General features: G+C 41.6%; 1 protein-coding gene across 1 annotated transcript in view; it reads left to right on the top strand.

The window, feature by feature from the left end:
* fgfrl1b (fibroblast growth factor receptor like 1b) overlaps positions 1-14589 on the top strand; it is a 43978-nt gene that overhangs the window by 15172 nt on the left and 14217 nt on the right. The window contains exon 3 of the mRNA XM_017475099.3: positions 4466-4738. Within this exon, the coding sequence (XP_017330588.1) occupies positions 4466-4738 (273 nt within the window). The remainder of the gene's footprint in view (positions 1-4465; positions 4739-14589) is intronic.

Below are 14589 nucleotides of genomic sequence, written 5' to 3'. Positions count from 1 at the left end.
TATGTATACATATATGAGCAAATGTTTTAACTTATCACCGGCCAATATAAGGAACTTTTAGGGCAATATAACTTTTAAGAGCAAAGAAGGTAGCAGGATTCACCAGTTTTTTGGAAACCCAGTTTGTCGGTATGTCCATCTGGGGAAACATTTATAGGTTCTATATAAAACATCCTCTACGGTTTTCCTTTTTTCGGAAAAAAAAAGAAAAAAGTTCACCTTTGGAAAACTAGTACAGTTCACCAAATGAAGGAACCTTTAAGGAACCCTTTTTTTTCGGAGCCCGCAGATCATTTTCATATTTAAGAGCAAACCGTTTACCTCATCACTAGCCAATATAAGAACTTTTCGGCAAAGTATATATTTTTAAGCTTAATGACTATCAGTTCTCACGTTTAGTCTATAAATCCGGGTGGAAGTTGCGTTTTTTAAAACCACTTCTTTCAATTTTATAGCAAAGCAGGTGGCAGGGTCACCAGTTTGTTGCCTGTATAACCGCAGATCCTTTAAAATCCGTGTTTAGTCGCAGTTTCTGCTGAACAGATTTCCAGCAGCTGCAGTGTGGCTTGACTGAAGGGTTCTACCATCACGGGGACACACTCTCTCCATCTCTCTCTCTCTCTCTATCTCTCTCTCTGTCACACACCGTCTTCCTTTCTCAGGCCGCTCGCACGTGTTTGATGGCCGTGCCACTTTCTCCATCATTATCGTTTATCCGAGCAACATGCTGTCAGGCTTTTTGAAGGTTCCGAAGCTGCTTGGCATTCAAAGCTCTGCAGTCTGGGAGCCTCGTGTCCATAAATCCTCCCCAAAATTCAAGAGCTCATATCAAGATGTCTGAAACAAAGACGGCTGGCTGAGACAGACATGCTGGGTTGCTTTTAAGTGATATGTGGTAGTCCATATGCCTGTGCCCATATGGAAGCCTCTCAGTTTCTCGCTCCCCATGCACTCACACACACACACACACACACACACATACACACCCCTACGTCTAAGACAGCTTTAAATTAAAAGTGACAGTATGCAAGTCTTCTGTGTGTCTCCTTTTTTAAATCTACGCTCCATTTCCAATGAAAGACTGCAAAAGACAAAGCCAGCGTATAAATCTGTCAGTTTGTGTATTCAGAGCGTTGTGAGTTTGTAATACACACAGACTACTATACACTATCTCTTTTTCTGTAAAGCATTACGGCAGCAAACGGAGATAAAAGAGCATGGAAAGCCTGTTCAGAAATGAATAACTCATGTGAGAATAACAGAGCAGGTAAATCTGACATCACTTTCAGCTGTCCTAAATGAATATGGTGTCCAGCGAAAGGCTTCGTGGGTCCTCGGCCATTCCGACTCGCTCGTGTTCCGGCACCGGCCCACAGGATTACTGGGACGTTTGTTGATAAAAATGAAGACTTGTCCTTTCTCTTCTTACAGTCTTTTTAAAATGTCCATCATTTCCAAATTCAAGAGGCTTTAGAATGGAAACACACCCAAGCCTGGTGTGTATACAGAACAACGTGTGCGTGCTTGTAGTGCATCAGGTGTGTGTTTGGTCATCACTATATGAGTGTGTGTGATTTGGTTTTCAGTGTAGAGGCTGTATAAATAGTGCTGATCTCCTTGATCAACCTCAAAGTGAGAACGTTACGTAATAAACACACATCTCGTGTGGTTGAGCGAGACGGCACGTCTTCTGGCGTTGTCACTTAAATTACTTTAAACCACGGCACTGCTGAAATTCTCAAATCTGATTGGTCAGAAGGTGTCGATTAGTTTTCTGTCACAGGTTTATATTTACGCCCTCGCTCTAATAGGTGATCGTTTCTGTAGTACAAACATACACATGGGACTTTATCATTTATTCCATCAAGGTTTAACGTTTATGGAAGGAGTCTCCAGTGTGAGCGCTTTGTGACAGTCAGTACGTTTTCCACCAGCCTTCAGAACTGAGAAGCGTACACGTTCGGGATTTCTCTGTAACATGACAATCATTTTATTTATTTATTTATTTTTGTCGTATTAACTTTAAGATGGAGGAAAAGAGAGGCTTGTGAGAGAACGACTTTATAGCTAAGTAAAACACTTCAAAATGTGCGGTTATTGGAAAATAATCCAATTCAGGTTGGTAACACGACTCCTTGTGTTTGTATTCTTTACATAGAAAATATATGAAGTTGAAAAAAGAAAAAAAAAAAAAAAAAACGTTTCTTTAACGACAAAATAAGATATTTTACAATAATTAAAAACAAACAAAAAAGCATATAACTGATTAAAAGTGTAAAATTACGAAGGTATAGTAACAAGTAGGTGATTGGATGTCCTACATTGTTTATTTTATTTTATTTTTTTTAAAGTGTGGTTTTTTTTTCTCCCGTTATCAGTTTACTTTGTGAAGATTAGAAAAAAAAGAAAATGTGTTCTTCAAGGGTTGATTGGATAATCACCTGCTCTTAGGCTCCTTTTGACAGGAAAACACTGATTCAGAGTTCCACATAGAACTTTTAAGAGTACTCCAGAGGCTTAACCAAAGAACTGCAGTTGGATTTTTACTGGTGTATTGTGTCTACTCCAGTTTAGCGACTCAGCAAACTTAAAATACATACAGCTGAGTGAAAACGTTTGCGTATCCTTCGGAGAAAATAATGAAGACAAAGAAATTCAGTTTACAGCAGAGAGACTTTTTACACGTTGGGTTTTACAGATGTTTCTTCACTATCATAAGGAACAAAAGAGGTCGAATTATGTTTGTTTTTTTTTTTAACTCTTTGTAAATGTGTTATATGTTGTTGTAAAAATGTGCGTACACGCACTGTTTGCTTTAAATGTGACTCTAACTCCTTTCGTGTAATAGTTTTCTAACTCCACCTTGATGACTCAGACTTTGCCGTTCTTCCTGACATCGCGTTTGCCAGATGTCAAACACTCCCCTCTTTTTTTTGTTTTTTTTTTTACTTTTGTGATATAAATTCTTAAACAGGGTTCATTTTCCATCTTTCATCCAGAAACCAATGGGGGGGGGGGGGGGGGGTGTACAAACTTTTGGACTATTAAAAATCTCACCCATAAGAATGTGCATAAGACCCCTCCTCTCATCGTGTGGCCCTGTTAATAAAACACACATTGTCATAAAATTAGAGCTTCATTAAGTGCCAAACCCTCTTGTTAACATTTCTTAACCTACAAATTGCTTCAAATTGCCACGTTGGCTGAACGATGATGTTTCCTTTTCGGTCTCTGCCACACCTGTTGTGTTCTTTAACCATCTATCCTTGCAGTATTTGGAGAGATTATTATTTTTCTGCCATTTTAGAATCACAAAGCAATATTTTTCAGTAAGGACGTCTTTGTGAAACATTCAGGAATGCACCGTGATTTAATTCCAGCGCCAAAACAACCCTTACTTTTCCTTTCACTTGGCCCACGTGGCATGTTCCTGGAAGGTGACCAATGGTTTCAGGTGAAAACGCTTCACGCCAGTAAGAACATTCCGAGGGAGCTGAAGGAAAATGAAAATAATTTGGGAAATTTGACAGTTTTTTTTTTTTTTTTTTTTTCCCCAATTTCCATCATCTTTGGTTGCTGGGGTAGTTTCTCAAGCAGGCAACAGGATGTGACTGTGCCAGGCATGAATGAGAGTGAATCAGCTCAAATGGGCCAAAGGAAATGGAAAGCTGGTCCTCATGGGAGTCTCCGCTAGCAGGCTGAGAGAAAGTGGATGAAAAGGGCCTTGTGCACAGCAAGGCCATGAAAACCAGACAGAACCATGCGCTAAAGTGCCCTGACTCTTATTAATTCTCAGAAAGTGCTGATAAATTTGGGATTTTTAAAGCTTAAAACTCGGATCTACAGCTTGTTTTAGGAGTTGTGTAAGGACGAGCTCGACACCATAGCCTGGTTTTGAACCTCTGTTTCATTTTCCACATATTTCCTTCACTTCTCTGGCTTCCGTGCTCTCGTGCATGCCTAAATCACCTTGAAAAAACAACAAAAGAACAATCTTGTCTGATGTGAATTAAACCCAGTACACATGAATATTATTCAGTAGGCGGGTTCTTTGTGGATGTGTTCCTAACCTTACCCAGACATTGCATTTGCAGGCAAACACAAATTATGTAAAGTATAACAGACCCCTCTTGACCTATTAAGGTGCATTCGGTCTGACATTAGTTTATGGTTAGAGGGCTGGTTTGGGCTGAAATACAAACACCGCTAACAAGGCACGGAAGCCAGCCATTAGCATGGTTATTATAGTCGCTGCCTTTCGTGACTCGCTTGTTTCCATTCACTGATGCGTTCTGTGTTCAGAGTTACAATCTCAGGACTGTCGAAAAGCCACTGTTGGGGCCTAAGCAAGACCCTTTCAGGGGTGCCAGAACTTGGTCGACCCCAGACTCACTGATGCTTTGGAGATAACAGTGTTATCATTTTTGTTTGATTTTGACAGTTGCCCCATTTCTTTTGACTCTAGGACCACCGTGGGTGAGTAGTGTGGTGGAGGAGAAGCAGATCGCGCAGCTGGGTCGTAATATCCGGCTGCCATGCCCCGTCGAAGGTAACCCTCCGCCCCTTCTGCTCTGGACGAAGGACGGTCGAAACGTCAACGCTGGCTGGAGCCGTTACCGCGTTCTGCCCCACGGCCTCAAGATCAAGAACGTGGAAGCCAAAGACGCCGGAGTCTACGTGTGCCAGGCAGCCAATGGCTTCGGCAGTGTGTCCCTCAACTTCACCCTCGCTGTCATTGGTAAGGGATGCACGTGGAGTAACCGAATACGAATACATTATTCGGAATGAACAGATAATGTGTTCTAAGTGAATACAAATACAGATATGAAGCTTGGTTCACATGGCATCATGTTGAAATTAGAGGTGTGCTACAAGGGACTAGGAATAATAGCAAAAAAAAAATTTACCAAGCAGGAAGTTTTGTTTTCATGCGGACAAGCAAGAAGTCAGATACGAAGCTCAAAGGGAGAAACGATTACCATGTTCATTGACGCGAATATCATCGTTGTGCAATATATTTGCAGCATTCATTCGGTTATCCTTAGTTACTGATTGGTCAGGAATGTCTTGCTTTAATTTAGGCTACTAGTTGGTTTATATTTTGCGAAATTTGCCTCACACCTCTGGAGTTAGGGGTTCGAATCCCACCTCCACCCCGTATGAGTGGAGTTTGCATGTTCTCACCATACTTTGAGGGTTTCCTCTGGGTCCTCCGGTTTCCTCCTCCAGTCCAAGTACATGCATTGTAGGCTCAGTGGCATTTCCAAATGGTCTGTAGTGTGCGAATGTTTGTGAATGTGCCCTGCAATGGGTTGGCACCACTCCTACTTCAGATTTAACTCCCACGTCAGAAAGATATAAATATTTGGGCCAATAAACAGATACAAATACAGAGAGTGTCATTGTGTTAGCCTAGTGTGTGCGTGTGATTGTATGATGACTGTGTGTTTCCTCTCTTAGTACAATATAATGTTCTTGTTTTTCTGCTCCTTGCCTGCAGCCGTCATTCAAGCTTAATCAAAACCTGCTCCATTTCAAAATGATGTTTCTGTCTTAGCATGATGGAGGGCTTTACAGCGTCCAAGCCCACAGCTGCCACACAGGAGCCTTCAGTCGCAGTGCAGCTCACAAAAGACTGATTGTGGCACAGGAAGTTATCACGTTTAATAGCACACCACTCCAAGTGCAAGAGTTCATGTATGCAACATAAAACGATAAAGGAAAGGAGCCAGCTGTGGTTGTGAGAAGTACTGTGTTGCTCTGACGCAATGTTTTATTATGAAGGCGTAGAACAAAGAAGGACTTCTTTACGTCGTTCTAACAAACTCTGACAGTCTGACAAATAATGACACTTCTGACTGGAACGGGATGAAAAAGATAGAGCGAAGATTATTCAGTGTGTGTCATTAGTGAGCGGTTGATTGTTGATTGTTGATTGTTGTCTTGTTGTGTGTTGATGTGTGTTTGATGGGAGGTTGTTGAGAAGGTATGTTTACTGGAATGGTGTTTGGTGTGTGTGTGTGTGTGTGTGTGTTTGTATGTGTTGTGTGAGGATGTTCAAAATGAGAGTGTGTAGTTGGTGTCAGGTAGGTCTGTGAGTGTGTTTAGTCAGGTGTACATGGAGGTTGTTGTTTGGTGGCGAGTATGAAGAGTGTGTTTGAGTATGTGTTTGCATTGTGTTTTTAGTGTGTGTATTTGTTGGAAGGTTGTTGAAAGGGTGTTAAAGGATGTTGTTTTGGTATGTTTGGTAGGAGGCATTGTGTGTGTGTGTGTGTGTGTGTGTGTGTTTTGGACTGCTTGTTTGGTGTGTGTTTTTGGAGGGAGGTTGTTCAGAGTGTGTGTTGGTATGAGGTATTAACGTGTATGTGTTTGTCTGGCATGCTTATTTGGAGGTTGTTGGAAGTGTGTGTGGTGTGTGTGCGCATTTGGTGTGAGGTTGTTGAGAGTGTGTGTGGTGTGTGTATTTTGGGAAAGGTGTGTTGATAGTGTGTATTGACCGTGCTCAGAGTGTGCTCTGCTTTTTGCTGTCTGGAGACTGCACTGTGGGATTTTCATCCCAATCTCTCCATGCACAACACACACACACACACACACGACCTGCCACCCTTACAACAGTAAATCTGACTCAGCTCAGTGTGTTTGGGACTGAGAGGAGCCCCAGCTCTTCCTCCATGTCCGGCCGTTACTCCTCTCACTACTGGTGTCATGTAATTGGCTGTGCAGCATGTAAAGCCCCACCTCCCCCCAAGCCCCGCCTCTCCCCATCCTTTATGTTTATTTTGGGCCTCCTGTGTGGGGTGTCATGGCCGCCTGCTGCTTTCCTGTTCCCTCCCTGAGAGGACTGTGGAGCTCAGAGTTATGGCACATGGATCGCACTGGATTACACTTCCCGTGTTTACTAGAGTCATTAAGTGTAATAAACGACAGGCTCGGAAACAAAGGGCGCATTAGAAGCTGAGGTTGGAGTGTGTGTGAGGGGGGATGACTGCATTGCATTAGAGATGCGCTTTGGCCGGAGGTTCTGCCGTGGCATTGTGTATCGTCATCATCATCACACACACACACACACACACACACACACACACACACAAAGTTCAGTATTTAAAGCCACAAGAACAATGACATCACTATTTAACCCTAATGTCAGGGTCAGAATAGCTAGTATGCTTTTTTTTATTTTATTTTTTTTTTAAGCACTGACACTGGAGACTCCTTCCATAAATATTACATAAATGTCTTCTGTCCCACTGAATGAGTTGGTACTCTAGAAACGATAGCATAATCGAACGAGCGCATTAATATAACGTTAAGTGTATGGAAAATGAATCAACACGTTCTGACCAATCGGAATCAAGATTTACTGTAAACGTGTTCCATTGGATTCTTTAGAGAAGACTTTGTTGTTAAATCGTTCTTGTTAAAGAACAGTTTGCGTTCGCAGGAACGTTCGTGATTGGGATTTCTTTTAGTTCTCAAAAAACTCTTAAAGAACCGTCGATCAAACTCAGTGAAAGACGTTCTTTGATGCCCCCACTGTGTGGAACCGTCTCGTCTTGTTACAGTGAACCTGAGAGTTAAGAGGTGAATCTTCATTTCTCAGGAGATGTGAATCTCAGATTGTTTCTGAGCAGGTGGTCTGTTCACGCTCGACGTTTCATGCAAATTGACGCCCGTGTATGAAATGCAGCAGGGCGAGTCCGCTCGGAGTCTGATTCAATCAGGACGGAGGAATTCGGTGACATTCAATAGCGCTTGTCATGAGCTCTTATCTGTTTGAGACTTCCTTTCCTGTGCATGCAGGGGCACAACTCTTGTTTGTTCACCTCTATTTTAAAAACAGCAGCCACAACAAATATGTGCCTTAAGCTTCTTTAAAAAGAAAGAAAAAAAAAAAAACTTGAACTTTTATATGATAATATTTCCCTGTTGTGCCTGGTTCGCTATGATCTCTTGGTGCTCAGCCAGAGTGAGATAATGGCCGTAACTGAAGCCCTCGCTTCACATTCTGTCCGTGGTTTACAAAAGCCTCCGTCTCGTCTTGCCATATTGCTGGCTGGGTGCAAGTGTAAACAGAAACATGTTATTCTATAAACCAATTATACAGAAGCACAAAAGCCCCATGGCTAGGAAATGGAAATGAGTGGTATCACCGCATTCCAGCTGTGTGTATGATTTTATAATGACTTGTGTTATAATTTCACACATGTACAGTACAATACGTTCCTGTTCCAGATGTTTAGCTTTTATCTAGCTTTTTTTTTTTTTTTTTTTTTTAGCTTTTCTATAGCGTTTTAAACCAAATTGTATCTGAATTCTCAAATCGGCGGGCGGTGATTCATTATTATTTTTTTTTAAACCCTGACAGTGGTGTAAAATAAATAGGTTTATATTAACGTGCTCGTTCTGATACCTTATTGTATTTCTAAAGATTTTTTTAAAATTATTTTTAATATATTTCTTGATATGCGAAACTTTCTGTAAGGAAAAGTTTAAGTAACATTTGTGGAAGGAGTCTCCAGTGTCAGTGCTTTGTAACAGACTCACGGGTAAGTCTTCGGGACATTCGTTTATTAATGTCGGGAGAGAAGGAAGTGAGGCTGGTGAAGGAATGATGGTTTATAGGTCTTAGTCGTTGGTAAACAGTGTGACACGTTCATTAAACCATTAAAATTGTAATAGTTGGCAAAATGCTGTGGTGTAAAGGAAATAAAACACTTTGGGTCATGTTGTTATGAGAAAATAATTCACTTCAGTTTGGAAATCCAGATGTGGAATGTTTTCCTGTAACAGCATGGCCCATCATGTGTTATTATTATATCCTCACACCATTGTTAATGTCGCAATAAACAAATTGCTGCTTAGTAAAGAATGTTTATGATAGCTAGTATGGACTCAAGAGGGAGTGTTTGACCTGTAGAAGCTTGTTGACCTTCTTGCCGTCCATTTTCAGCTTCATATGAAGCTCAGGGATGAATCAGTCAACAAGTCGTTAAATCTGCAATGTCCAAGAGCGCCCAGACCTTCCTCCAATCTCCCGGACTTTGAATTCCTTTCTATTTTAAAGGTCGCTAACAGTGTTATTGTGCTGCGCTAGCTGGATGGAGAGCGATCGTCCTCAGTATAGTGTGATAGAAGGTCGTGTGTATTTATTACATTTAGCTTTTTGGTGTGTTTTTTTTTTTCAATGAGGCCGTGTTTTTGGACAGCCCTGGGATTTGAACCTTTAAGCTGTGGATCACTAGTTCAGAACATTAAACCTTACAGACCCACAAAACAATTCTAGTACAGAATTCATTCTTCTTTAACCTTCATGCCCTGATCAGAACTTTATGTCTCCTTAACCCTGGCCAGATCTTATGATTTGATGTGAATATGAGTGGTGCCTTGAGGTTGACTGACATCCCATCCAGGGTGTATTCCCACATCAAGTCCAGTGTTCCTGGGACTCCAGATCCACCACAGTCCTGACCGGGATAAAACACTTACTGAAGACGAATGAATGAATGAATGATTAAGTACAGATAGATCTTCCGTCCCTTCATTTATTTGTGCATTTAATTCAGTTCTGTTTCGAGCAAGCGATGACGTATTGACCCGGATCATCTCTTCAGCGGTTCAGCAACACAATGATAACATACTCAGTAGGTTATATCTTCAACTCAGTAAGTCATATGAAATTTTTTTAGAGAAACAGATACCGCTGGTCCACCCCCCCCCCCCCCCTCCACCCGATAGCAGACGTGTGTGCAGGTGCGAGTGTAACATTATTCCTTTTATACTTTTATGGGTTAAAAGGTCACCATATGGCTACTGGAATGAACCCAGAGCATTTTTTCGCCTGTGATTATTAGCACAGGTATTACCGATGAGAAAAACTATACTAATACTGGTTAAGGCCTTCCTTAATTCTTCATGGTATGGATTCCATAAACTGCTGGTAACATTCCTTTGAGATTCTGGTCCACGTTGATACGAATGCATCACGCAGTTCCAGGTGGACTTTCATCACTGTGAATCTCAAGTTCTCCCACATCCCAAAGGTGTTCTTTTAGATTCAGATACAGTGACTGTCTTCAACTGTCCAGTTTTGGTGCGACTACAGCCTCAGCTTTCTGTTCTTCACCGAGACCCGAAGTGGACTTCTGCTGTTCTAGCCCATCCGCCTCGATGTCCGACGTGTTGTGAATAATGAGATGCTTTTCTGCGCACCACAGTTGTACAGAATGGTTATCTGAGTTACTGTAGCCTTTCTGTCAGCTCGACAGTGTCTGCCCATTCGCCGTGACGTCTCTCATCAACATGTCCGTCTGGAGAAGCATTCTGAGTGATCCCTACACCATTCTGAGTGATCCCTACAGATTCTACAGTCAATAATTCCAGGAGATCAGTAGATGTAGAAATACTCATACCAGACAGTCTGCTACCAATATCACGCCACGATCAAAATCACCGAGATCACGTTTTCTCCGCATTCTGACGGGTGACGTGAACGCGACCCGAATCTCCTGGCCCGTATCTGCACGGGTTTACGCGTCGCATTGCTGCCACATCGTTGGCTGATTAGATGATTGCGTGAATGAGTAGGTGTACATATGTTCCTTATAGAGTGCTCTGTGAGTGTATAAAATAAATGAATGAATAAATAAATAAATAAATAAATAAATGTGGATGTAAACGGCTTAAATATTTTGTGAAATGCAAACACAACTGCTGTTTTTTTTGTTTGTTTGTTTGTTTGTTTTTTTGGTGTAAAATTTCAGTACTTCAGTACTCACATACTTACTTAATAATGTATATCAGTGCTTTATTTAGGCTTCGCAAATGTTCACATTATAGTGTAGGTGTCATCTGTTGCTCCTTAATGACTATTTTCGAAAACTCTGTGTGACCCATACTGTAAATGTTTCATATACTGTGATAGTCATAGCTGTGATAATATATATATATATATATATATATATATATATATATATATATATATATATATATATATATTATATATTAATGTGTTTTTTTCACACACAGATTGTCGCCAGGTTATTTCCCCCACCAGCAGCAAAACCTCTGCTTTTGTTCCGTCAGGGAAAATCCCTGATTAACCTTTTTCAACACTTGATACTATCATTAATGCTAGGATTATTCTGCCTTTTTCTTCTTTTTTTTTTCTTTCTTTAATCTGATTCTGACGCCGAGATGATTCTTTATCTGGATGTGACTCACTGTTCTGGATCTTGTTGCCTGTTTTCCGTCTACTTCTCTTTCTCACAACTTCCTTTTACAGCCAAAAAACTGCTGCATGTTGTTCTTATCCCACAGTAGTGTTAACACTTGAATCTAAACGGTCAGTATATATATATATATATATATATATATATATATATATATATATATATATATATATATATATATATATATATTTTTTTTTTTTTAAAGTGCTAATTAATTAATTGGAGGGATATTGCGATATTGTGCAATCTTTGGTAGTTAGACTGTTCCTCCGTCTCCACACTGCCCACCTATTATATGTGTCTTTAGTGCTGTGCGTGTGTGTGTGTGTGTGTGTGTGTGTATAGACACAATGGGAGAGATTGTGGCTTCTGCATAGACCATTGGCTTGGCAGGAGTTTTTATGGAGGTAAAGGTGGAGGGCTTCCAGCAGCCACCTTTTGTTCTTTGTTTGCAGGCCGAGGGCTACATGTGTTGCAGTTTAAACCACGTCCTCTTCACCTAAATGGATAATTGTGTAAGAATTATGCTCCCCGAGGCTGCCATGGAAGGGATCGTGCCGAGCTAGGGACCACAGGGAAGGTTTTAAGAGCGTGGCAGCGACTGGACTGTACCACCTAGACGGTGTCAGATGGTGGTGGGGGCGGGGGGAGGGGGTGTTGGCTTAGAGTGACAGGACCCCTAGTGTTGATATTAGTAAAGTGTGTATACTCATAACCTTTGCCACCTATAGCGTCGAGCTCCGCTAATCCAGAAGGCATGTGGTGACGTAACAGCTACGTCTGGCTAACATCAGGCTGTAGGTTTATGTTTAGTCTGCACACATTTTCCACGACTGCTCTTCATTCTGTTATGTTTTTTTTGTTTTTCCTTCTTCGTTCTTTCTTTCCCTGGACACGCAGATAGGTGGGGAACGTTAATAACACCTTGTGTATTTGGTCGACTCGCTTTAACTGCTACAAACACCAAAACGCGCGACTCGATAGAAACCCGTCTTTGATCACGCTCGCAGCGATTTTGACAGGAAGGTAGTTCGTAATTCTGAGGACTCGCGAGGGTGACACGCAGCTCTGCCACCGAGGCCTTCGAGAACATGTTTGTTTTTATTCCTCCGTCGTGCGGAAAGAAGTCGAGGCGAGTTCAAAGCGTGCGCGCATATGGACACAAATGAATTCATGCTTGTGAGGAGTAGAAGAAAGCGCGCTGGTGAAAAAAGAAAAAAAAAAGAGAGAAACGGCAGAGATGAAAGGCTGCTCGGTGGAATTGAAACCATTCAGGCCTCACATGAAATTAAGCTGAACTGAGAGCTACAGTGATGGTTTTCGCAATCGCAAAGAAGCGTGAGGACAAACGAGGAAGTGAGACACGGAGCATGTCCCGTCCACGTCACTGTAGCGGCATGAAGAATCGAAAAAACAGCAGCGTGATTAAAGGCAGATATACAGCAATTATTTTCCAGACAGTTATTATCGTATCGCTAAACTTCAATCGGCGAACCTGATTGGTCGGAAAGTGTCGATAAATTTCCTTTCAGCTCTGGCTTTAATTCAAATCACGGCGTTCTATTAATGCGATGTTTCTAATATAACACGTTGAATATACGATGTTTCTTTACACAGGGACTAGTTTGGAAAACGCACCACGTAAACAGATAGAAAAAGATGTCTGACTGGTAATATGGTCAAATGTTTCGTGAGGAAGTTTAGTTATCGTTTTTTGGAAGGAGTCTCCAGTGTCGACGTTTTTCCGAGATCTCCGGGACCGGGGAGTTTTGCACTACGTGGTTGGTGAGGGAGTGACCGTTTATAACGTGAGTGACTTGTCTGCTGGACGTTCAACGACGTTCAGAGTAACTCTAACTGGATGTAAATGATGACGTGCCTTTCTAAATGATAGAAATCGCCACGGTGTAAGAGGAATAAAACACTTCAGGACATGCTGTTCTAGGAAAATAATCAACTTCAGGGTAGTAAGACTAACTCTGTGCTTACGTATCGATTGACGTGTTGAAAACATGACTTGAAAACGATATAGGATGGGCTTGATTGATGAAAAGTAGACGGATTGGCGAAATTGCAGTTCGCGATTTCTTCCGCAGTGACGTTTGTTGGTAAACGAGACCTTTTAGCCGTACTCGCGCTCGACGCACGTGAATCGAATGACCGAATCCAAAGAAAATCCGCTGGTAAATTCGAAAAATTGCAAGTCCCTCGGAATATTGCGGAGTTTGCTTGACTTTGCGTTCATCGCAGCAAACTGTTGTTGGTTATTTTCCAATAACAGCACCCCATTTGTGGTGTTTTATTCCTTACATACGGTATTTACTGGAAGCATTAACCTAATATCATTATCAAGAGGAGAAGAATAGATTGTTTTTCTCTACGTCTGTAGCCAAACCTGCTCATTTTTCATCACAGATTCCCGCAGAACAGTTTCTACAGTTTCCTCATCCGCATCCCGCCCCACCGCTCCGGTCTCGTAAGGGCAGGGCTTCTGGAATAGTGAAGGTTTTAATTACACTCGGGAGAGCTCGGGAGATGCAAATTACCCACCTTCATCGCAGCTCCACATTAAAGAAGCTTTGATCCCGGTCATTAGAGGAAGCTGATTTTGGTCCAGGCCCTGTTTAGGTCTCAGCAGATCTGTGTGTCCTGCTAACACACCAGAAAAAGAAAAAAAAAAAAAAAAAAAGAGCCCAATTTCCTCTTAGGCCTCCGTGCGCCTGCTGCTGCTAACCGCTAACGGCTCTATAAAAGATACGGGCAGCCTTCTAATTACACTTAGTCCTCGACTTCCTCCTGTCTCTGTCGATCCACACGTACGTGGAACTCTCTCTAATTTAGCTCCTGATCTTAGTCTGATCCGTACGAGGCCAGACGAGACGCTAGCAAAGCAGCTGCTCCGAGAAAGCTAGCATATGTCATAGCATACGGAGAAAGATGAGTCCTGCGTCTTAGCGCTGGCTCACTTTACCTGACAGCTTAACACTCAATTTTAAGATTATCAACGTGCTTCGTTCCAACTGGCTGGGAAATAAATGCATTTTAAAAAACCCCAGCTTTGTTTTATAACCGTGATATTTTTCAGGTTTTCGCTCCTTCATCTCTTTCCAGGCAGCGTGGCCTGTTTTTTTTCTCATGAAATTCTGTTTTCTTTGTCAAGAAAAAAAGAGAAATATGACATCTGATTTTTTTTAACGCTCTGCTGCTGCAGCCAGATGTGTACCAGCGACTCATTTTTCGTCAAATGATAGCACAGAACAGTGGAAAGAGTTACTGCAATTTGCTGTAGAGTTTGTCAGATAATTAAAAATAAATAAATAAATAAATAAATAAATAAATAAATAAAACAGAAACAAACAAG

This window comes from Ictalurus punctatus, chromosome 8 (assembly GCF_001660625.3).
Source record: "Ictalurus punctatus breed USDA103 chromosome 8, Coco_2.0, whole genome shotgun sequence".
NCBI lineage: Eukaryota > Metazoa > Chordata > Actinopteri > Siluriformes > Ictaluridae > Ictalurus > Ictalurus punctatus.
The sequence above is the reverse complement of the archived record's forward strand: the minus strand, read 5'-3'. Positions and strand labels throughout refer to the sequence as shown.